General features: G+C 45.6%; 2 protein-coding genes and 1 long non-coding RNA gene across 6 annotated transcripts in view; 2 read left to right on the forward strand and 1 right to left on the reverse strand.

Moving 5' to 3' along the window:
- The first annotated feature begins 345 nt into the window (after positions 1-345).
- Positions 346-7,965, forward strand: LOC134629663 (reticulon-3-B-like). Of its 3 annotated transcripts, none has more exons than XM_063477183.1 (12): positions 346-1,252; positions 2,149-2,308; positions 4,335-4,488; positions 4,565-4,621; positions 4,690-4,828; positions 5,336-5,405; positions 5,480-5,526; positions 5,603-5,661; positions 6,670-6,710; positions 6,794-6,810; positions 6,913-7,022; positions 7,717-7,965. In XM_063477183.1, exons 2-12 carry the CDS (start codon positions 2,245-2,247, stop codon positions 7,829-7,831), a joined length of 873 nt encoding a protein of 290 aa, XP_063333253.1. In that variant the 5' UTR covers positions 346-1,252; positions 2,149-2,244; the 3' UTR covers positions 7,832-7,965. The 3 variants fall into 3 exon arrangements, with proteins under 3 accessions (XP_063333253.1, XP_063333252.1, XP_063333254.1); XM_063477182.1 differs by lacking the exon at positions 346-1,252 and adding an exon at positions 1,281-1,741; XM_063477184.1 differs by lacking the exon at positions 346-1,252 and adding an exon at positions 1,406-1,741 and having other exon boundaries at positions 4,338-4,488.
- A 118-nt stretch (positions 7,966-8,083) lies between these two features.
- Positions 8,084-24,111, reverse strand: part of LOC134629659 (signal-induced proliferation-associated 1-like protein 1) — a 28,945-nt gene continuing 12,917 nt past the window's right edge. The window contains exons 7-20 of one of the 2 annotated variants that reach the window (XM_063477176.1): positions 23,679-23,836; positions 23,009-23,591; positions 22,651-22,925; positions 21,340-21,525; positions 20,875-20,946; positions 20,724-20,788; positions 20,316-20,616; positions 16,727-16,885; positions 13,774-13,837; positions 12,108-12,294; positions 11,921-12,040; positions 9,273-9,336; positions 9,117-9,198; positions 8,084-9,039 (exon numbers count right to left, since the gene is read on the reverse strand). In XM_063477176.1, coding sequence (XP_063333246.1) covers positions 8,896-9,039; positions 9,117-9,198; positions 9,273-9,336; positions 11,921-12,040; positions 12,108-12,294; positions 13,774-13,837; positions 16,727-16,885; positions 20,316-20,616; positions 20,724-20,788; positions 20,875-20,946; positions 21,340-21,525; positions 22,651-22,925; positions 23,009-23,591; positions 23,679-23,836 — 2,460 coding nt within the window. In that variant the 3' untranslated portion in view covers positions 8,084-8,895. Of the gene's footprint in view, positions 9,040-9,116; positions 9,199-9,272; positions 9,337-11,920; positions 12,041-12,107; positions 12,295-13,773; positions 13,838-16,726; positions 16,886-18,202; positions 18,256-20,315; positions 20,617-20,723; positions 20,789-20,874; positions 20,947-21,339; positions 21,526-22,650; positions 22,926-23,008; positions 23,592-23,678; positions 23,837-24,111 lie in introns of those variants that run through there. The other variant, XR_010094083.1, reaches the window with a different exon arrangement.
- Positions 13,849-15,374, forward strand: LOC134629666 (uncharacterized). Its single transcript, XR_010094084.1, has 2 exons — positions 13,849-15,079; positions 15,165-15,374. It is a non-coding gene; the product is annotated as an uncharacterized LOC134629666 (long non-coding RNA).

Here is a 24,111-nt window from a genome sequence, read left to right on the forward strand (position 1 = left end):
TAGGAAGTACTGGTAGTGGAAATAAATCAGGATGGGTGCAAGAAACAGATTTCCTCATCTGAAGCACTTTGCAAACCACACCAATGTAAGCCATGAAAAAAAGTAATTCTTCTCATGGACATCGCAGTGGAATTGCGATGCTGGTGCACAACTACATATTTTCAGCTTCATTGGTATGTTCAAAAGTTGGTGCAAGAGTTGTAGGTTACAATGCCCACTCAGCCAATGAGGCCAAACTCAAGGAAGACCAACCAAAATTAATGAAATTATTATCATTAATTTTATTATTATCACCATTATTCTGGTGATTTGTGACACAGAGCAGGAAAATGAACGTTTAATTACATAAACTGTTTTTTTTTAATCACTGCTGCTGTTGATCTCTAAGGTGAGGCCTGCACAGTAGAGCTTTGAGACTTTGAAGCTTCCTGTCCTTCAGCCTAATGGAGAAAATCACTGCAGTCATCCCAGTCCAAGCGAACGTAGTCTGAGTGATTGAATTAAAGTACGGCTGAACGTGCTGCTCATAAAAAAGTTCCTGCTGTGAATAAAAGTAAAGAGTAAAATCTCACACTCCGAGCGTCACCTCCTCCTGACAGCTTTAGTTTTTAAGCTCTCAGCTGCAGACTCACTGCTGTTTATTTTTGGAGAGTAAATATAAAAACACAATTCCAACAAGTCGGACCTGAGGTCAGCAGGTACAGTGCAGGTGTGCTGTTTCAGGATCAGACATTAATGCTTGTAGAACAACAGCACTGCTGTAAAACTGCCAACAGAAAACAACCAAGAAATGAAGCCGTCTGTTTATTGTTGATTATTTATCACTGATGCTCGTTGGGGAAACACAAAGACATTCAAACCCTCCTACTGTCTCCATAGCTGTGCAAGGGATCTTCCTTGGATGGTGATGCCAATTTCTAGAGATCTTGTTGGATCCTAACCTGCTCTGGAGGAGGTGAGGTCCACAGCACCAGCAACCCTGAGGTTACCTGGATAGGCCCAAATCCACCTTTGTAATGTAGGCCTCTGTTGTTTTACACCTGTGAGTTTACTCCAGAAGCTCACAGCAGGTATCTGTTTCGACACAGACACAGGTGTATGTGGGAAACTGGCAACGAGGGCAGGTAAAGGTGGGCTGGAGGCGGTCTTTGGATACGACGGGCCCCTCTGAACTCTCTGGATTGCCAAGAACCTGCCAGGTTTTGCCTTTGTGGACCCTTGAGATGCTGATGACGCTGTCCGGGGGTTAGAAGTGAGTACTGCAGCCACCTGAGTGCACGCTTTCAGTTTCTGATGGTACGATCTTTAGCTGTTCATCAGTGACACCATCAGTGACGTCACAAGGTTAAATAGGCTGAGTTTAATGCTGTTATAATCACCATCACTTGATTGGTTGCTCTCTCAGGGTTATCTGTAGCAGTCAGGTACGGGTGAGCTCTCTACTGGGATGCCTCGGTGCTCCCAGTATCAGTACTCCTACGACTCTCAGCGTTGCAGCCTCCGCAGCTGGAGGAGCAGGTAACCCGGTGTGGACACGTGCTTTAGCCTCAGTGGCGGTAACCTCACGCTGCAAAGACACGGTGCGCTAAACCATCCAGGTAATCGTTAATCTGCTGTGACATCACGAATAAAGCTGTAAACCCCTCGAGTGCGAGCACATTCCCGGGTACCACAGAATACAGAAGACATCTTTGCTGCACAGGTCGTACGGCATCACCTGACTTGGCACTTCCTGTTACAGGTGCGTGGTCACGGCGTGCTGTGGCAGCATGCGTCAGGAACTCTGAACTTTCAGGTTTATTGATCACACCTGCGGCTCCCTCCCTCGCTCTCTCTCTGTCTTGCGATCACTGAGCTAATTTCCTGTCTGTTGATGTGTTTTTATATAAACAGCTGTGTCGATATTATTGATTACTGATTAACGATTGTTGCGCTTCAAGCTGCGTTTGGTTTCACTTCCTGTCTGATCGATAACGACTGATACCAGCACGCCCTTGTCTGGCTGGACTTAAACAGCGTGTGAGGATGTTTGTCTGAGTCTGCTCAAACTACTCTCAGCTGGCTGACCTTTGACCCTCCTGAGCATTCTTGCTCTGAGCTCACATCGAGCTGCTCAGAGGGTTTAAACTTCGTCACCCCACTTTCCAGCTCCACCCATGTGGTGATGTCATCGCTGGATGGAGCAGCTGCAGAGCTCTGGAGAGTCAGACGGAGGGTCAGAGCTGCAGACCGAGCAGCTGAAACATGGCAGACTCTTCATCGTCCTCCAACAACTCTTCCTCCTCGCTGAGAGACCTCATGCACACAGGTGAGACACCTGATCTGTTGGCATGGAAACAGTGTAGAGTAGACGGAGGCTGCCACCTGTTCTCACCTGACTTTCACCAAACAGGCTAACAAAGCTCTGTTGTCCTGATCAGCTGACTGTTAGTTAGGCTGCTGTGTGTGTGAGTGTGTGTGTGTGTGTGTGAGTGTGTGTGTGAGTGTGTGTGAGTGTGTGTGTGTGTGTGTGTGTGTGTGAGTGCGTGTGTGAGTGTGTGAGTGTGCATGTGTGTGAGTGTTTAAAGCTGAGCTATAAACCGTGAGTTGGATGATGTGAAGGTCAGATGATATTTATCAGGTATTAAATCTCCAACGTTCTTCTGGGAGATTTTTTCTCTTTCTCGGTTCTTTGGCTCCTCATTCTGGAGGAAACATCAGCAGATCAGTTCAGATCAGCGTTGATCTTATTTTCTTGTGGAGACTAATCAGTATGTGTGTGCTCTGAACGGGATCTCTGTGGAATGTAGCTCCGCCTCCTAATAGGATCCACATGACCGCAGCTGATCTGCAGGGATTAAACCTGGATTAATCAGATGAGGTTATTGGGAAACTCTAAAAGGTGGAGTTACAGAGAGCTTTGCACGTGGAATAAAACATGTTTAAGTGCTCGAGCCCAGCCTGAGGTCTGTCTGTTAAAAAGGAGTTCTTCCTTCCCACGGCTCGTTGGGGTTTTCTCTTGAATGTTGTCAGTTCTTTAGCTTACAGAGGAAAGAAACTGAACGAAGGTGATTAATTATCTTTAAAGGTTTTTTTGTTAGCAGCCCAGCTGATGTTGGGCTGAGGATGACTGAATGGGGAAAAGAGAGTCCCAGTAATGGGACATTTCTCCCGAAATGGGAAAAAGGGAACGCATCTACAACATGTTCCAAATTATTTGCTGACAGCAAAGATTAGTTTTGTTTTTCAGGTGATAATAAGGCCAGTGCTTGTTTCTCCTAGCAGACTGGATGCTGCTGTGAAAGGCTAAAGTAGAGGTCCTGAAGGTCCAGGATTAAGTTCTGGGAATGTTTTTAAAAATTCCTGATGGATTTCAGAGGTTGCTGGTGATTATTAGTCTGTTGTGATTTGGCACTGCATAAATCAAATTGAATTGTTGAAGGTTCCTGTGGATTTGTTTGTGGTTCATGAAGGTTCAGCACATCTGCTCACCTGATTTTGCTTGTGGGAAAGAACACCGGCTACGTCTCTGAGCTAGTCTTGGACTTTGACCCCATTCACTTGTATATATTTCATTAAGTTTGATTATTGAATGTTTTCTTTTTAATCATGTGGGTACTGTTTTTAGTGTTGTTGTTGCAGTGAAAGCTACATTTTGCTGTCAGGAGCAGCTCGTGGTCAACGTAACCGTTTTACCTGGATCTCTGATTATGTTCCTCCATCTATTTTCTCACCACGTTTATTTCGCCTCCTCCATCTTTTCCTCAGTCTGTTGTTGAGCTGCTGTTCCTCCTCCTGCACGTCTCCACAGCTGGTGCAGCAGCAGCAGCCTCCCGTGCTACAGCTGTTGGCGGTGCAGCAGCCCGACAGCTGCTTTGATGCTGCGTCTGTTTTTTTTCTCTCAGCTTTTTAGCTCCGCCTTCTAGCTGCTTCTTCCACGCTAAACTTTTTCTACAAGCTGTGTGAGCACACAGTGAAGGTAGGGTTGGGCTGGTCTCATTAAGAAATTTGATTAGGCGATCCAGTGTGAGTAATGAAAGTGAACGAATGGGCTGCTGTCATAAGGCCAGTGCGCAGCGGCTCTTCCGTATGCCAGATTACCAGTCCAGCCTCGATGGTGTGAGTGCTTCACTCCAGTTCACACGTACGAGGAAACCCTCCATGAATGGTTGAATCTGCTTCACTGCTGTGACGGTGTGGTTGGTGTGGCAGTCCTCCTGCTCGTTCTGTCCATATCTGCGTCTTTCCCGGTCAAAGGTTTCTGGGTGCCTGCTTTCTCTGCTTTCTTGTCTTTCAGTATCTATTTGTTGTTTTGGCATCAAGCTGGTTTTGGTTAATCTCAGAAAATATGTCAGCAGCCTCACAGCTCGTGCACTGGAGAGAACCGAAGAAATCTGCAGCGGCATTCGGCTTCTCACTGCTGGTTCTTCTCTCCTTGGCAACACTGTCAGTCATCAGCGTGGTGTCCTATTTGCTCCTGGCGTGCCTCTGTGTCACAATCACCTTCAGGTGGGTGGAACCTGCTATAGACAGATCGCATTACCCAGCATGAAAAACATCTTCCTGTTCTCCATCCCGTCTGCAGAGTTTATAAATCCGTGATCCAGGCCGTCCAGAAGTCCGATGAAGGTCATCCATTCAGGTAACCCGGGTGATTTGATTCTAACCTGGCTCTAACCATTCTGACCTCACCGGAGCTCTCCTCTTCAGGTCTCTGTTGGAGAGGGACATTTCGGTGTCCTCAGAGTCAGTTCGGCAGCTCGCTGACCAGTTTCTGATCCACTTGAACTGGTTCAGTAATCAAACAAGGAGGCTGTTACTGGTGGAGGACCTGGTCGACTCCCTGAAGGTCAGTGTGTGTTTTTATTCTGTGTGTTTGTTTGTTGTGTGTATTCTCAACTTTATCTGTCCATGAAGCCAGATAACACACAGCAAGCAGTTAAACTGCAGGAATGTCTAAATTCAGATAAAACTGAGGTTATTGTACTCGACCCTAAAAACCCAGAGTGCTGACAGGGACTAGAAAGAGAGAGCAGATTTCTCCTGTATTGGCTTCCTGTTAAATCCAGAATTCAAAATCCTGCTCCTCACATACAAGGTCTTAAATAATCAGCCCCATCTTATCTTAATGACCTTGTAGTACCATATCACCCTATTAGAGCAAAAGGGAGTTTTTCCTTCCCACTGTCGCCAAAGCGCTTGCTCATAGGGCGTCATATGATTGTTGGGTTTTCTCTGTATTATTTAGGGTCTTTACCTTGAGACTGTTGTGATTTGACGCTTTATAAATAAAACTGAATTGAATTTTGTGTATTGTTTGTGTGTTTGGTCCATGTCTTTGTTCTACGTGTTTCAGCTGGCAGCCGTCACCTGGGTGATGACGTACGTTGGTGCCGTGTTCAATGGCGTCACCATCTTGATCCTTGGTGAGTTTGTTTCCCTCTGAGCGAGTTGAATATCAGTCTTTCTGATCTCCGATTGATTGTCTCTCTGTGTGCAGCTGACATCATTTTCTTCACTACACCGTTGATCTACCAGAAGAAGAAGGTAAAGACACACCTGATGTGCCTGTCTTCTACCCAGTCTGCTGCGTGCTTAGCTCAGAGCGTGTTTCTGTGTTCAGGCTCAGATCGATCGTCACGTTGAGGCTGTTCGGCTCAAACTGGAGGAAACTCTGCAGAGGTGAGGTCACGGGTAATCAGGTGTTCATCGTGTTCGACCTCACCGAAGGTCAACTCTGATCTAAATGTCTCACTGAGGTCAGAGGTGAGAATCTGACCTTCATTTCTGCAGCACCACTGGGGTCTGTAATGTTTGTCTCAGGTGTCCATGGTCCACAGGTAACTGCCGTCTGTCTCACCTGTGCACACGCTGACCTCAGATCTAAAATCAGTGTCTATCTTAATTGAACCAGGTGAGCTCTGTTACAAAGGCTCCCACCTGTTCTACCTTTATGAAGAGTCGGACTGAACTGAGCATGCTCAGTGTGTTCATACTGTCTGTTCTTCTTGTGCTTGTCACCTGTCTATAGTTAAAGTTCACAGTCAGGTATTGATTGCTGATTGATTCATCCATGTTCAGTTTCCACGTTAACAAAGATGAGCCCACCTCTAATCTGCAGGTGTTCACATTATTCTGTCCAGACAAGCAGCTGACAAGCGTCCTGTGTCTGTTTTCAGTCTGCAGGATAAGTTACCTGGCGCTGTGAAGAAGAGGAAGGTTGAGTGACACCTGAGATGTTGAAGCTCTGCCCCCTCCTCTCATTGGCCTGTTTGTCTGCGACTCACAAGTCTTTGAATAAAATCAGACTGACGAGAAACAAGCCGTGTGTTTTTATTCTGGTCCAGCGTCACCTGTCCTCACCTGTCCTCACCTGTCCAAGCCGTCACATTCAGTGGTGTGAGCGTGGTCATGTTCACACAGTTACTTCCTGATGTTTGGACAGGAAGCAGCTTCACTGTTTCACGACAGCGAGGAAGCTGTGAATTTTATTTTGTTGGAAGTATTCTGTAGTATAACTGCCCTTCAAAATAAAGATCACCATGACTGTGACCAGTCAAGAGTGATGCTTTTATTTTGAAGGCCTCTGAGAGAGGTTTAAATATCAGAGATAAAAATATCTCGCTGCGCAAACATGATTCCGTGTGTGCTTTTACTTTGTCTCCTTCACGCCATCATGGCTGAAAACAGACTCGTCTCCGTGGACTTTGAGGTCTTCGGGAACGTGCAGGGTAGGTCGCCTGACACGTGACGGCGAGCTTGTGTGTTTTTTGAGGTTTTACTCGCTGACCCTGTGTTTGTTCTCCGTGTTCAGGTGTGTGCTTCAGGATGGTGAGCTTCCTCTTTTCCTTCACATTACTGCTGTTTTTAATCAGTGTGTACCATGGAAACGTGTCACATGACTAAACGCACACACCTGTGAATGTGTGCCAGTACACGGAGGATCACGGGCGCAGTCTGGGGCTCAGCGGCTGGGTGAAGAACACCAGACAGGGCACTGTGATTGGTCAGGTCCAGGGACCGTGGGAGAAAGTCAGTGACATGTGAGTCTGGCTGACCAATCAGAGCCTCCGAACACACACACACACACACACACACACACACACACACACACACACACACACACACACACACACACAGATATATCCTTTAATGGATTTTTATTTGAAAATGTCAGTGCAGTATTACAGCTCCCATAATGCTTTGCAGCTCTGTGCTGTCCTCATTTGCCTCCTATGACCTGACTATGACCTCACAGTCAGAGCAGGAGGAGGACAGAGGAGCAAGGAGCTGCAGGAGCATACTCAGAGAGGCGGGGCCACAGTTCTCCTAAACTACTTGTGTGTGGCAGTGAAGCGCTCTGATACCGATCACATGACGCTCACCTGTCACACCTGTGACATCAGACATTTACATCACGTTAAAATCAAGCAGGTCCTTAAACTCCTGATGCCACAACTCTGTTACTCACTGGTGTGATGGGAGGGGCTAAAGTGTGTAGTTTGTGAAATGACCCCACCCACTTGTGTTGTAACTGTCCTGCGATATAACCTGAACTCTTTAATGAGGATGGGGTTTAAACACAATTAAGCCCCTCCTACTAAGTGATGCCAGTGGCGTGGGCTGTGTCTCTGTCAGGTGACCTCACCGTGATGAAGAGGAGCACAGTGTTTCTTTATTCACTGCGGGGTCAGAGGTCACTGATGTACTAACTGCACTCTTCCTCCTCTTCCTCAGGAAGCACTGGCTGAAGAGCGTCGGCAGTCCGAGTTCCCGAATTGATCGAACCGTGTTCTCCAACGAGCGAGACATTTCCAAAGTGGAGATCCACGGGTTCTCGACTCGCTACTGAGCACGCTCACACACCTCAGAGGCCACCTGACCTGCAGCTGACCACAAATCTGACAGTACTGATTATTGATTGGTGACATCACTGTTTCCAATGTTTATTTTGATCAGAGAAATAAAGTGTAAAGATTTACTGTTGCCATGGTGAACAAACTGAGTTTTTATTACACAGCTGCTTCCACCAGGGGGCGGCATCTGACAGCTGATTGGCAGCTCCTCCTGAAGCCCCACCGAGTTTATGAAGTCCACAGACGCGGAGGCTCGGTCATGTGACCGCTCAGGTCCCACTACACGTTTACCTTTCCTCACCTTCATCCACATCAGGCCTGCAGCCAGCTTAAACACATGCGGCTCCACAGGCTGCTCGTTGCTGACCAAATGAAATATTTTTATATACAGATATAAAATATATAAACGATCGACCTGATGAAAATGTTTCCGAATAAGAACCTTCTATCTGTGAATGCTGCTGTAATTACAGTATTAATCACATCATCTCCAGGAAAACTAGGCCAAAAACGTCAATTCTGTAAACCTTTACAAAAATAAAGACACGTAACAGCAGAAAGAGAGCAGGATCTCTCTGCACATGAAAGAAGAGTTTTGGATAAATCAGCTGATTCTGGATCAGCTGATTCAGCTTGGATCAAACATCTGTATGATCCACAGTCTGAAGAGAAAACATCCTTAAACATCTGCGCTGAGGCGTTTAGTAAAAGCTCATCGTCGCCAGCTGCTCCGATGCTGACAGAGGTGGAAGCGCACGGAGGTCAGCTCATGCTGCGACTAACTCACTGCGCCTCTGTGTGAAAACAAATAACAGCAAGAATCATAGAGAGGCTCTGCCTACTTCCAGGTAACCGAGGAGGACTGACGAGACCGGTCAGCCGAGCTGTGACTGATCCCGTCAGGTCACCTCATCTTCATCCAGCGTGCTGCTTCGTGCTGTTCAGCAATCAATTTAGCGATCGATTGTTCTGCTCACAGTCCAAACTCTTCGTCGTCACCACGATCCGCTGCGTGTCATGTGACACAGTGCTGAATGGTCAGTAAATGCTAGTGGTGTTACTATGGTAACGAATCCTGGTGCAGCATCCAGGCGGCGAACCTCCTGATGTGCTTGGCGGCGCTGTGACTCTCCTCCTGCAGGCGGTGGTTCTCCTGACGGAGGCTCAGCACCTGCTGCTGCAGCGCAGCTTTGTCCCGCTGCTCCTGAACACAACATGGACACAAGTCAGTGCGATGATGTCATCCGCTTGCCTCCATGACATCAGTTTAATGCGCTTTACCTTTAGCAGGTCGAGCTGCAGCTGCTGAAGAATCTCTTCCAGTCGGAGGACTTCACCTGAGAGGGAGCGGGCTGTGATGTCACTGAGGGGAGGGGAGCCATGATGTCACTGTGATGTCAGCAATATTACTGAGAGAAAATAAATAAGGCGTCTCACCTGTCCTCCAGGGCGAAGCTCTGTGATGTCACCCCCAGTGTGCGTTGTGTCTGATTGATGTTCGCTGTGAACAGGTGAACAACCAGCTAACTAAGAGAGGGTGGTGGCTTCGCAACAACAGACAAACAACAAACCAGATGTGACCAACTGTGAGTCATGTGACCACAGGAGGCGGTCCTTAAGTAATTTTGCCTGTAACAAGCAGTTATTTTGAGTTCCTGTTTCCTGCCTATCAGCTCGAAGCGGTCCACCCCTTCTGCCTTCTCCGTAAATTAGTTTGGAGGATGCTGAAGGTTGCTGAGGTCCTCACTGATCTCTGAGCTTTAATCTGCTCCTCGGTGAAACCAGGAGCCCTGCTCAGTTGACCTCACTGACCTTTGGGAGTGTGCATCATTACCAGGTCAGAAACGCGACACATTTAAGGACCTTAAAATCAGTTTTGAATAGCGCTGGGAGCAAAGAACAGGCACTGTTTCTTCCTCACTCACTATGTGTTAATAGACCTCTCTGCATTGAATCATATCTGTTATTAATCTCTGTCTCTCTTCCACAGCATGTCTTTATCCTGTCTTCCTTCTCTCACCCCAACCAATCACAGCAGATGGCCCCGCCCCTCCCTGAGCCTGGTTCTGCCGGAGGTTTCTTCCTGTTAAAAGGGAGTTTTTCCTTCCCACTGTCGCCAAAGTGCTTGCTCATAGGGGGTCATATGATTGTTGGGTTTTTCTCTGTATGTATTATTGTAGGGTCTACTGTCTCCTTGTTGTGATTTGGTGCTGTATAAATAAACTGAATTGAATTGGATAGAATCTGCCCACCACAAGGTCAGAGGGTTAGTGGGCCAACAAACACAGAGGTTAAAGACTACCTGAGGTGGCTGTAGCTCAGGAGATACAGCAGGTCACCTACTAATCGCAAGGCTGGAGGTTCGATCCCCATCTGCTCCCCATCCAGTCTATGTCCTTGGGCAAGATACTAACCCCAATTTGCTCTCCGTTGCATCCATCAGAGTATGAACATGTGTAAATGTTAGATAGAAAGCATTTACATAGAAAAAAGTTCTTGTGCAACTGAGGCAAGTTGTGTAAAGCGCTTTGAGTGTCAGAGTAGAGAAGAAACATCTATATCTGTCCTTACCTGTGACTCTGGTAATCATGTTGTTCTTGTCCTCCTTGACCTAACAGCTGCCTTTGACACTGTAGACCACAACATTTTACTGTCTCGCTTGCACCATCTTGCAGGCATTCGTGGTACTGCTTTGAAATGGTTTAGGTCTTATCTTTGTGACAGAACTTTTAGTGTTAACTTTTTAGGGTATGAGTCTTCCTCTGCCACTTTTCAGTCTGGGGTCCCGCAGGGCTCAATTTTAGGGCCTCTGCTTTTTTCATTATATTTACAGCCCCTGGGAACCATCCTTCCACTGCTATGCTGACGACTGTCAGATTTATCTGCCTCTGAAGCAGAAAGACGCCTTCTCTATTAAGCCACTTCTAGCATGTCTAGAAGACATTAAATCTTGGATGTCCCTAAACTTTCTAAGTTGTAATTCAAGCAAAACTGAGGTGATTCTGTTTGGTCCTAGTGGACCTTGTGAACCCTCTGCTATTGATTTGGGACCCCTGGCAGAGTATTTTAAATCTGTTGTTACAAACCGGGGTTTTGAGATGGACAGTGATTTTAAATTAGACAGCCAAATTAGGGCTACTGTCAAGTCCATTTTTTATCATTTAAGGCGCTTGGCAAAGATAAGACCTATTTTATCCAGGCCACATCTTGAAACGATAATCCATGCTTTTATTTCATGTTGTCTAGATTACTGTAATGCACTGTATTGTGGAGTTAGTCAGCATCTTCTCTCTCGTCTGCAGCTGGTCCAGAATTCTGCTGCACTACTTTTAACCAGAACTCGTAAAAGAGAGCACATAACTCCCATCCTGGCTTCACTCCATTGGCTGCCTGTATATCTTAGAGTTCATTTTAAAATTCTCATGTTTGTGTTTAAATGTTTAAACGGTCTTGCCCCAACTTACATCTCTGAGCTTCTGCATCCTTACTCACCCCCCATGTCTCTCAGGTCAGCTGACAAGCTGCTCCTGGAGGTACGCAGGTCCAAGAGGAAGCTCAGAGGGGGCGGGGCCTTCTCTATTGCTGCTCCTAATCTGTGGAACAATCTTTCCCAGCACATTAGAGAGGCCCCTTTACTGTCCACTTTTAAAACATGTCTTAAAACCCATTTTTACTCCTTGGCATATGACACAGTCTGACCCTGATTTTATTGATTTTATTGTTTTGATCTAATGTGCTGATTTTATTGTTTTAAATGTAATTCTCATCATCATTTTTTATACTATTTTATTATTGTTTTTGCTATTTGTGCTAATTTTATTATTTTAATGTCATTTTAATAATCATTTTTATATATATATATTATTTATTTTATATTATTATTTTTCTTATTTTTTAACATGTTCAATGTATCATTTTGGCATGTCAAGTGTACAGCACTTTGTGTTCAGCTGGGGGCTGATCTGAAAGTGCTATATAAATAAATTGCTTGCTTGCTTGCTTGCTAACGAGGCAAGAAAGCCTCATCATAATTTAATCCTCCTTCCATCCAGGAGTTTGATAAGTTTGAGTGCAGTGACTGTTACCTTTGAAGGCTCGAGTGCTCTCCAGGTGAAACCAGTCCAGCTGTGATGAAGCTTGTGGGAGCGGCATGTGTTTATCTCCAGACCTCAGAGCCAATAAGCTGTCAGAGTAAGAGCGGTTACCTGTGGAGGAAGGCAGGTGAGTGTTGACATTGACTTGAATTCTGAAAGTCAGAGAGCAGGTACTCACTCCTCTGTAGCGGCAGTGGCAGTTTTCTGCCGATGGTGGGCGGTAGCGTGCTGTTGAGACGTGGGGGCAGGTGGTCCGACGGCAGCTGAGAACAGCGAAACAAAATCCTGTACAACATGTCACGTGGCATCGTGTGGGTCAGACATCTCCATGGAGACGGAGGAGGAACACCAGGGACTCTGATGGGCTGAGAGATGAGGGATTGGTTGTTAGAATGAAAATAAAGTTGGTCAGGTCAGGGTAAAGTTGCAGTCAATGAAAACTGGAAACACCATAAGTCGGACTCGTTCCTGGTGGGTGATGGGCTCCGCCAGGGCTGCCTTTTGTCACCGATTCTGTTCGTAACTTTTATGGAAAGAATTTCTAGGTGTAACCCAGTGACGGAGGACTTTCACTCGGGTGGTCTCAGAATCTCATCTCTGCTGCAGACAAAGTGATTCTGTAGGCTTCATCGGGTGATGGCCTCCAGCTCGCACTGGAGCGGTTCACAGACAAGTGTGAAGCGGTGGGAATGAAAATCAGCACCTCCAAATCTGAGGCCATGGGCCTCACCTGAAAATGGGTGGAGTGCCCATTCCAGGTCAGGGAACAGTTGCTGCCCCAAGTGGAGGAGTTTGAGGATCTCGGGATGTTGTTCACGAGTGAGGGAAGCAGGAGATCGACAGACGGGTTGGTGCTGCAGCTGCAGTGATGCAGACACTGTACTGGTCTGTCGAGGTGAAGAGAGAGCTGAGTGTAAAAGCGAAGCGCTTGATTTACCGGTCGATATAGGTTGATATAGTCTAGACGAGATATAATCACGTCTAGACACTCTAAACCCACCGGTATGTACATTTCAAATTCCTTTAATTTTAAATATTGTCTATTTTGTAAAATGTTCAGAATGTCTATTCTTATTTAATTCACTTAATGTACAGAATTCACCTGCTTGCTGCATACATGCTACTACTGCACATTCACCTAATGTATATAATGTATATAATATATATATACATTATATACATTAGGTGGTTTGGGTGACAAGGATGCTTCCTGGGTGAGGTGTTCCTGGCTTGTCCCACGGGGTAGAGACCCCAGGGAGACACACTGGAGAGACTTTCTCTCCCGGCTGGCCTGGGAATCCCTCTGTGTTCCCCCGGACAATCTAGCGGAGGTGCCTGGGGAGAGGGAGGGTCTGGGCTTCTCTGCTTAGGCTGCTGCTCCACAACCCCAGAGAAGCAAAAGCAACTGGATGGTTTGAGTTTTCAACCTGATTGTTGTCACCTAGTCAACTATAAATAGATCAGCAATCAATTATAATGGGACAACTATGAATCAGTGTTATTCTAGTGTCATGACTATGATATCATCAGGTTTCATTAGTATTTTAATGCTGATTCATTGAGATTTCAACCATAATGATAATTCAGACAAACATCAATTCAATGTCATCTTGCTACCTGGGTTACCTTCAACATGTGTTTATGGGAAAGTGCTTCAACCTGTTTCTAATAATTAACCAGAGATGATGATCATTATGATGATATGTCAGGAGCAGCCTTAGTAACACCAACTAGACAGATGTAGCACAATAAATATGTTATTAAATCCAATCTTACATTTGAACTGGGGCCATTTCATGAATAAATTACTAATAATTATTGAATGACAAAGAAATGAGCCTCACCTGTTCACCTGCAGTGACATCAGATTGCTTCACGCCAACACCTTTTATTGGAACACAGCTGAATCTGCAGGAGAAGTTTATGTTTATTGTTGATTCGTGAGCTGTGATTTAATCAGTTTAAAGAATCAGAACCTGAAAAGCAATTGGTGCCAATGCTTCTTTAAGGGGCCAAGCTAGTGTAATTCTAGTGCTGGACCCCCGCCTGGCAGTAAATGGGGAGGGCTGCTTCAGGAAGGGCATCTTTGCCAAATCAAACCTGCGGATCACCAAAACTGAGATTTGCATATCGGAGCAGTCAGGGCTGGGTTAACAACGATAGCCTCCGATACTGTTGGCTAACGGGATGCTCATAGAAACACTACTGCTGTTAGCCAGTGACAAAGAGGAGAAGGCATGTGAGGAGGCAGTGAGACAGACTAAATGTAAAGAGAGCGAAGGCTCGTATGATGGAGAGAAAGAAGATAGATATCTTATGTGTGCAGGGAAGTAAGGCCAGGAGCACAGGAGGCAGACTGAAGCTGTTCTACCATGGTGAGGAAGAGCGAGTGAAGATGAAGAGTGTCCGACAGGACAATGAGTTTGAAGCTGGAAATCAAAGGCTTGATGTTGAATGTTGTCAGTGTGCATGGCCCACAGGTTGGCTGTCAGGTAGAAGAGAATTTTGTAGTGCTGGGATGGTGTCTGGTGTTTCCTCTGGACAGAGGAAAAAGGAGACTTTGTGCAAAAATGAGGAAGCACAGGAAAGTATTCAAAGGAAAGGGCTGTCACAGAAACAGTGGGATAGTGAGGGAGATGAAGAAAGTAGGCAGACTGGGAGGTTAGGCGTACAGCAGAGGTGGCAACGTGAGACCGGACACTAAGGAAAGAGAAGAAGACTTGTACTGACTGGCTATGCAGAGCAATCGAGCTGAAAAGGATGTGCAGCAGCAACTTAGAGCGATGAAGGACAGAGATAGAAAGAAAACCCCAACCCTCATGGGTGAAGAGTTTGTGTTTACAAGGTGGAAGGAGTATTTTTAGGAGCTGACGAATGAAGAAAATGAGAGAGAACATACAGATGTGATGCTTGCTGTGAGAGGTCAGAAGGAGCTTCGGACGGATGCATCTGTGTCGAACATGATAGTGTCACAGCCAGGGGGATCAGCGTCCAGCTGATCTGAGGTTTGTTCTATCTTTCTCTCTCTCCTCTTCCCTATCGCCGGGGTTCACGCCCTCGGTGAGAGGAAACACCTGAGCCTAATCAGGGCGGCCAGCATTTAAGCCAGGAGGAGACTGCTGTTCTTCGCTGGATCGTTGTCTGCCACGCGTTAGTGAAAGTCAAGTCTACAGCTAAGCTAAGTCAAGTGTTTGGAAGTGAGCTGTGTAACTAATCCTCGTCTCCCTGTCTACAGACCTCCTGGATTCCCTCCCTGTGTGATTCTTGGTGTCGAGTGTGGACGAGTGAACCTGTGGCCGTGAGTGCGGAGAGTTTGGAGAACGCATGACTACCCCCTTGGATTTCCCCGTAGCCCCGTCCCTCACTTAATTGTATATAGCACTGCCCTGCACTTCCTGTAAATACACAAGGTGGATCCTGTAAATAAATTATTGTGTACAGCTGATTCTGGAGTCCCGCGCTTGAGTCCTCCCCGTCGAACCGTAACAGAGTGATGAGAGAGGAACTGTGGTACCGCATGAGGTAGTCAGGAGTGGTTTGGAGACAGAAGAAGAAGACAGAGGTGTCTGTGACTGATATCTAGAATCACGTAATGTTGATCTGAAACCCACAAACTGCAAAAACTTTGCTAAAACTAAACAAACCAGCACGATGACAACAGTTAAATATAGTTCCTGTATTTTATGTCAGCAGGATAAGCTGTGATTGAAGTTTTGACAAGAAAAAAACAGAACAAAGAACAATTTATGTGGAACATCAAATCATATGTGAAGCTGCTGGCTGAGGGTAAACTTAGGTTCTGTAAAATTATAATCCACATCGGCAGCAACCCGGTTACGTCAATCGGAGGTTAACTAAAACCGACATTGAATCGGTGTGTAACTTTGCCAAAACAATGTGGGAGTCTCGGCCCAATCAGGCCGGGAGTGACACGTTAGCCGCATGTCCTCCTTAAGCTGCTGTCTGTCTGAAAAAGATGATGTAGATCATTCAGACGCTTTCTGGGGGAAACCTGGCAGGAAGCAGAGTCGCAGCTTACACGCCTCGCTGTTAATCGCCTCGCTGTTAATCGCCTCGCTGTTAATCGCTGCAGCTTAGCTCCTCCCGTTTTCCCACCAAAACCACATCCCCTGAAGGTTTTGACTTTGGACATGGCGTGCGCTGCGCTAACCGCTAACTGGAGCCAAGGACCAAACTTTTTGCTGCGCTGGCCGCTGCGCTCTACATTCGCCTGCTCCATGTCAAAACATGTATCTTTCTGACTTTATATCCTGTACCAGAGTCTGTGTTGCATTATGTTCAAATGTTTAATAAAAAAATGCTCATTCATGAAGAAGAAGGCTTTGTAACTATCCCGACTAGTGAGAGTGCGTCCTCCCCCCGCAGAGCCTTTGAAAAGTCTCTGGAGGTCCCTGTGTGAAAAGTTCATGTGGTTGAACTTTGTTTCTTTTGGTACGTCACAGCGCTTTGCACGGCGTAGTGGGAAAGTGCATTACGCGTAGGAATAACAGAGGACATGGATCAATATTTGATCAACAAATTGTTCATACTTGGCTACAGGTTTCACTTCAGATTATAGTAGGTGACTTTAACATTCACTTAGATGTTGAATATAAAGACTTCAACACTGCACTGAGTTCACAGGTAGATGGCAGATCTGCCACAGAAACTGAGCATTTAACAGTTTCTCCTGAAAAGCCTCTCTTCTCTGATTCTTAATAACTTTTAATTTGCAGTGATGGGTGGACTGGAAAGCTCAGGTCTGACTGCCAATACGTCTTGATGAGGTCATCTCACCTGTTGCATCTGCTGGATCTCTTCAGCCCCTCCCCCTCTTGAGTAAGCTCCATTTCCTCAGTGGAGCCTTCTTTACATGTGATTAAGGCCTCAGGTGAGCTGGTAGAGGAACTGCTTTTGGACCTGCCCTCAGACCAGCTGGTGGATTCACGACAGTCACTGAGACAGGAAGTAAAAGGTCAGCATTCATCCATCATTTTTTCATCCTTCATCCATTCATCGGTAGGGATGGGTATTGATAAGATTTTCACGATTCCGATTCCATTTTCGATTCTGTTTAACGATTCGATTCTTTATCGATTCTCTTATCGATTCTTTTTAAAAAAGGAGAACACTAAGGTCGATTAGCTTAGAACTTTGTTTTATATCTTCTCTTTGAACAAGATAGAAATTTAGGAGTAACATGGCCTTACAAACCCAACAGTGAGATCTTAAGAGATCCACAGCCTACGGCTCTTCAATGGGGTGTCACAGGGTCCCCCGGGAAAAAAAATTGTAAATGTAAAATAATAAAATAAATATTCTTCTGTAGCAATAACAAAGTATAACATAAATTATTCTGTAGCAATTACACAAGAATATCCAGTAATGTCCCTGCCTACAATTAAACACATTCACTTACCGAAAATCGGGGGCATCTGCTGTGACAAATGGGTGCAAGCCTTTTACCACAAACTTAGTCACTGCTCGGTGACATTCGTCTATCCTGGCCTGAAAGGAGACGCTACCGGTAGACTGCAGCGAGAACTGCCAGCATCTGAGCCAGCCAGACTCTGTCTGTCTCATCATGGTCACCTAAACGCACAGTAATGGCAGGTTTTGTAATAAGGCAGATCGCGCTAACATAATATGCACTGTTAGTTGATTATTTACCTGCCGCATTAACGGGAGAGGGCGTGCAAACGTTACCGCTGCTGCTGGGTTGAGATTCACGAGTCCGGAGCGGAATTAAAAAGACGACATTCATTTAAGGTCATCGCGTGTTTTGTGAGCAAATGCTTTTGCATATTCGTAGTGTTTCCTCCCTTAAATGAAATATCTACGTGGCAAGTATTGCAAGTTGCCCTGTTGTCATCCGTTCTCGTAAAGTATGACCAAACTTTTGAGCGTTTGAGCCGCTTAGGCGCCATGTTTCCTGCCAGGTAAATGACGCTCCGCAACGTGGTGACGTCATTCGGGGCGACTGGAATCGATAAGGGAATCGTTTGCAAAAATGGCAAACAATTCCAAGGAATTGAAACAGTGGGAACCGGTTCTCAACAAGAACCAGGTTTCGATACCCATCCCTATACATCGGTCATTCGACCATCCATCAGCAATAATCCAATCTTGTATCATCTGTCATTCATCTATCCATTATTCCTCCCTCTCTCAACCTTTCATCCATTTATCAACATCCATCCATCATTTGTTCCATTCATCTATACGTCAACCATCAATCATTGATTCATCAATTCAATTTTCAACATAACATACAACTTCTGCTGCGACCAGTTGGGGTGAGAGAAGGAAGACAGGATAAAGACATGCTGTGGAAGAGAGACAGAGATTAATAACTAATGATTCAATGTATTAACACATAGTGAGCGAAGAAGAAACACCCAGTGCATCATGGGAATCCCCCAGCAGCCTACGTCTATTGCAGCATAACTAAGGGAGGATTCAGGGTCACCTGGTCCAGCCCTAACTATATGCTTTAGCAAAAAGGAAAGTTTGAAGCCTGATCTTGAAAGTAGAGATAGTGTCTGTCTCCTGAATCCAAACTGGAAGCTGGTTCCACAGAAGAGGGGCCTGAAAACTGAAGGCTCTGCCTCCCATTCTACTTTTAAATACTCTAGGAACAACAAGTAAGCCTGCAGTGTGAGAGCGAAGTGCTCTAATAGGGTGATATGGTACTACAAGGTCATTAAGATAAGATGGGGCCTGATTATTTAAGACCTTGTATGTGAGGAGCAGGATTTTGAATTCTGGATTTAACAGGAAGCCAATGAAGGGAAGCCAATACAGGAGAAATCTGCTCCCTCTTTCTAGTCCCTGTCAGGACTCTTGCTGCAGCATTTTGGATTAACTGAAGGCTTTTCAGGGAGTTTTTAGGACTTCCTGATAATAATGAATTACAGTAGTCCAGCCTGGAAGTAATAAATGCATGAACTAGTTTTTCAGCGTCACTCTGAGGCAGGATATTTCTAACTTTAGAGATGTTGCACAAATGGAAGAAAGCAGTCTTACATATTTGTTTAATATGTGCATTGAAGGACATGTCCTGGTCAAAAATGACTCCAAGGTTCCTCACAGTGTTACTGGAGGCCAAGGTAATGCCATCCAGAGTAAGAATCTGGTTAGATACCATATTTCTAAGATTTTCAGGGCCGAGTACAATAACCTGAATTTAAGGATTAAAAATACAGATTTTTCAGGAAAGACTGTTAAATGTTTAGTTTCTATGCCGTATGTCAGAACAGGAAGTAGAGTGTGATTAAAGTGGTTGATGGGTTCTTTTACATTTTGAGAGAAGCCAGTTGAGTCTAATAACAGATTAAATGTCTGTCTGGGTCTTAAGGTTGCTGCCACATCGCCCCCTCAGCCTGTGCTTTGAGGACTCTGACAGTTAGTATAACACGGGGGTATTGAGTCAGTCATCACACTGTAACCAGGTTTCTGTAAGGCAGAGTAAATCAATTTATTGATTAATAACAAGTATTAGTTCATGTAAAGAGAGACCTAATGCTTATTAATCTGCATTTCAGTGTTTTATTGGAGTTGTGGACACTATATTGTTCTTTCTAGAACTGAATAGAATAGAATAGAATAGAATAGAATAGCCTTTTGTCATTTTTTAGGTTTAAATTGTTTGTTTTTTTTCTTACTTTGGCTTTTTTTGGTGGTTTGGGAGCTGACGCGGTTTCTAAGGGAACGGAGTTTTGGGGGTGGAGAGTAGCTGCAAAGAGGGGTGTAACACTGCAACTCTGATTCTGATTGATCTTTCAGCCATCCATCTATCGTTTGTTGATCCTTTAGCCATACAGTCATAAATCAGTTTGTCCATTGATCGACATATCAACCATTCTTCCATTTATTATTCATCGAGCCATCATCCATCGTTTGAAGTTTCAGCCATCACCCACTTCAATGAACAGAAAAAACCCCACTTCAGTGTTTTCCATGCAATCCATGATATGAGAACTGAACGTGGAAGCGTTTCCACAAAAGGAATCATAAAAAAATCAAGCACAAAGTCAACCAGATCAATGTCTTGCAGTACTCTAGTTATTTTGGATCCCATCGCCTCCCAAGAGAATCTCTGATGCAGCTGTTTTGTTTGCCCAGCTGATTGATCCAATGTGAAATTTGACTACATAGAAATGTAGGATAAATCCAAGGTTGGTCAAGATAAAGGTGTTGAGGACAACACTAACCTTGGCACTCTGCTACGCCCAGAAATAACGGGCTGAACATTTACTCAAATGTTAAATCCGAACGCTCCAACTGGCTGACTGCCATCAGGCTCTGGAGCTCAATGGAAAAATAAATACACAATTATGTAAAAACCACAGTTAGAGATGACATCATTTGTTTACTTGCAGCTCACCAGGACAGAGAGCAGGTCTCACTCAGGTTGGTCATGTGACCGGCTGAGATTGTCCATTTGCCTCTCTGGATATCGCTCAGGACCAGCGTCGCCCCAGCCACAGCTGGTTGGGCCGATGATGTGCAGGGGGCGGAGTCAATTCCGCTGTCCATTGAAGGCACCTTGGTGCAGTCGGAGTATCTGCCCTCGCTGCCGCTGCTGCTGGAAAGCGTGTTGTTGGCGTCCATCAGACTCGGCTGAAAAACCCTCCGAGCCTTCGTCACACGATGAGGATGATCATGATGACAAAGGTGACTGGCCTCTGGAGGAGAAGATGACGATGTTCCAGGTTGTTGTTAAAGTTCAAAGGGTTAAATGTCAAAGGTCAGAGCTGCAGAGCCAAACCAGGTCACATCCAGGTAAACTCACCTTTAGATCTCCCGATCTTCTCAAGTGAGTCTTCTTCAGAGCTGACTGCCCAATCAGGACGAGCTCTGAAAGCAGGATTGACATCAACAGATAATCCGATTACTTTGTTTAAAGAAAGCGTAGATCGCTAATGGATCGATAATTAGATTACCCCCATCGGGCATGGCTCTGTGGGGTCAAAGGTGGTCCGGGGTCAACGGAGGTCGAGTGTTTGCTTGGTGACCTGCAGAAGGACAGAGTGCTGAAGGATTCTGGGTAAAGAAACGGTCTGGATTAATGACCCTAACTGATATCATTCAATAATCATCAATAATCATCACATCAGCCCTAAAAACCTTACATGACTGCTTCAACACAGAAACAAGTGAAAGAATATCGAGCCAATAATCCTCTGATGTAACATTTTACACAAACAAAACTCGACACGAGGAACTGCAGAGACGAGAACAGATTCATTAATATTCTAAATAAACTTCAGACATGGAGAAAAATGCTCCTGATGGAAGGAAGGAAGGAAGGAAGGAAGGAAGGAAGTTTTGCTGGACTTTGGCAACTCTGACTGTCTCTGGTTATTGTGACACAAACTGACCCCCACAGACAGGTACAGGTGTGTTACCTGGATCCCTCATTCATTTGTTTAATTGGTCTCAGCTGCTGTTCCAGTTCACCTGGGATGCTCTGAGTAGGCGGAGCTTCTAACACCTTGTGCCAGGTGGGTGGGGTTACTCTTAATGGGTAGGAAGTGATATCAGAGTCCAGTTTGTACTCAAACCTCGGGACTTGGTAGATTTCTGAGAAACTCCTGAAGATGAAGAACAAAGAGAGGAGAGTGAGTGAGCGAGTGAGAGAGTTCGGGTGAGTGATCATTCACAGAAAAAAGTCCTAGTCTGTACCGACTGATGTCACTCCTCGTGCTCCGTCACTTTAAACCAATCACTGCTGATGTAAAACTCACAGGCTTTCCCTCTACTATACTCAGATTTACTGGCTGCTGATTGGTTGGTGTAGTTTATCTGCTCCTTATTTTTACTTATTATAGTCGAACTGTAAGGAGCGTTTATGAGGCGGGTTCCTGTGTTCCCGTTAACAGCGTACTCCACACGTTATCCTCTGATAATCTTCACTCTGAGGAAATGACCTCAAAGCTGCAGCTTATTACTAATTCAGGCCGTTTTGTATCCCTGAGTGAGTTTACTGACTGTAAATGCACTGAAGGAGGCCAGCTGAGTGCTTTTATTTTGCCTTATATATCATTTGCCTGTTCGGTTTTTCAGAGAAAATTAATTATTCATCTGGTGGATCTTTTTTTCCCACACACAGCCGATTAACTGATTTCTGGTCTGAAGCCACATCAAACGTGCTGCAGGGATGTCATGATGTGGTCAGCGTGACGTGAGCTTGTCCCCACAACGGTCAAAGCCTCTTTATGCACTGCTAGGTGTCAGTCAGAGCCCAAAGGATCATGCAAACCTGATTCAGGCTCAGATCTCCTGGGATTCTGGACACGTGATGCGTGGCCCTGGCACTCGGATTATGTTTGACCCTGAAATCTGACTTACAGGTGTGCTGTCAAACTCACACAGTGAGATTAAAGTGAGAGGATTACAGCTCATAATCCATCCTCGATCTGTGGCAGAGAACTCAGAAAACATTTAATGATGGCACAGGAAGTCTGAAACATCCTGAGAGTTTAGATATGAAGATTAAACGAGCCTACTTTTACCGATGTTATCAGCCACAGTGAGCAGCAGTGTGATAGCCCCGCCTCCAGCCTACCTGTTGACTTTTACCACATAAGCGAAACAGAACTATAAACAGATTGAAACACTAAAAATCTCTCAAACATTTTCTATTCGGCTTTTGCGTTTCATATATTTACATTTTCTTCTAACCATTAAAATAAAGTTCAAATAAACCATCATGTGACCTGCGGGGTGTCCCATCTCTGTGCGGCAGAACAACGACCACGCTCACGGTCATCGACGTCCTCAGCAGCTCAATCATCTGCTTATGTGATAGCTTTACTATGGCGACCGCACAGATCTCCATTATCCTACAGCCGGGCCGGAGACCCTCCTTCCACGCAAAACTGTTGGTCTCAACATCCGCCACCACTCCTTCAAAGTTCACGTGAAACCCAAGCTGACCGTGACGGTTCCTCCTCAGAATCATGTCCACAGCAGGACCGCCACGAGTCACCAGCTGAGGTCAGAAAACAGATGACATCAGATCAGTCTTGTGTATGACACATGCTCAGATTCAGGTTCATAAAGGATTCTGGTCACCTGCAGTCTCTGGGCGATCTCGCGGCTGTCCTCCCAGCCTCTCTCTCGTGTTGACAGCATCACACAGTCTCCGTGCTCGTAGAAAAGTTTAATGCCTCTGTGGCCGGCGTTCCAGCCAATCACGTCTCTGCAGTAACAGTGAAACACTACCTGTCTGCTGGCTTCCTCTACAAGCACCACAAACTCACTGGAGACGGCGAGCTGGCACGGTACATCAAAAGAGCAGCTGAAGTCTGTTGCTGTCACACTCCAGGTGAGAGCCCCGGCGCTGTTCAGGTAAGCATGAGGCCGTGGTGCGCTGCGCTCTTTTTTCTTTACTCCCAGAGAGATGAAGCTGAACTTGATGGAAGATGATGAGTCCACTAGCACTGATGTGGAAAAGTTCTCCACCAGCTCCTTCAGGTGCTCCTGTCTGCGTCGTGCTGTTATTGTGACAAAGGTCTCTGACCTGTGCGCGGCGTTTTCGGCATTAATGATCTTCGTCAGCAGGAAGTTTCTGAATTCAGGTGAGGCTGAAAACATCCAACCTGGTGGGATCAAGGGACCAAAGAACGGGATGTCTCTACGCCTGGACACTGCAACACTAACAGGACACAAAGGACACATCAACAGGTCTCAACTGTTCTACCTGCTCACGTTATAATCTCACCTGCTCTAGTTACAATCCTACCTGTAACAGGTGTGCTGGCTGCAGGGGCGGCGGACTCGAACGATGATGAAGACATGTTGGGAATGTGAGCAGATGTTCTGCGGACTGAAGGGCGGGGAGTTCGGCTCCTGGAAGATTACTGTGACGAAGTCATTCCCAGTAAGACTTTTATGGACCAGCTGAAACACACACACACACACGATTTACAGCGATTTTATCTTAAGAGCTTGAAAAAAGCCAACTGGACTTCTTTGAGTTTGTGAAGATGTTTCAGATCTCATCCCATCCAATCTGATTTTCAGGGCCGAGTACAATAACCTCAGTTTGATCTGAATTAAGAAGCAGAAAGTTAGCGGCCATCCAGGTCTTTATGTCTTTAAGACATTCCTGCAGTTTAACTAATTGGTGTGTGTTACCTGGCTTCATGGACAGATAGAGCTGGGTGTCATCTGCA

This window comes from Pelmatolapia mariae, linkage group LG6 (genome assembly GCF_036321145.2).
Source record: "Pelmatolapia mariae isolate MD_Pm_ZW linkage group LG6, Pm_UMD_F_2, whole genome shotgun sequence".
NCBI lineage: Eukaryota > Metazoa > Chordata > Actinopteri > Cichliformes > Cichlidae > Pelmatolapia > Pelmatolapia mariae.

Coding starts and splice junctions, on each gene's coding strand:
- LOC134629663 (XM_063477183.1), top strand. CDS start 2,245: ATGGCAGACTCTTCATCGTCCTCCAACAACTCTTCCTCCTCGCTGAGA. Junction 5,527..5,602: donor TGATCTACCAGAAGAAGAAG/GTAAAGACACAC, acceptor TTCTGTGTTCAG/GCTCAGATCGATCGTCACGT. Junction 7,023..7,716: donor TGGGAGAAAGTCAGTGACAT/GTGAGTCTGGCT, acceptor CCTCTTCCTCAG/GAAGCACTGGCTGAAGAGCG.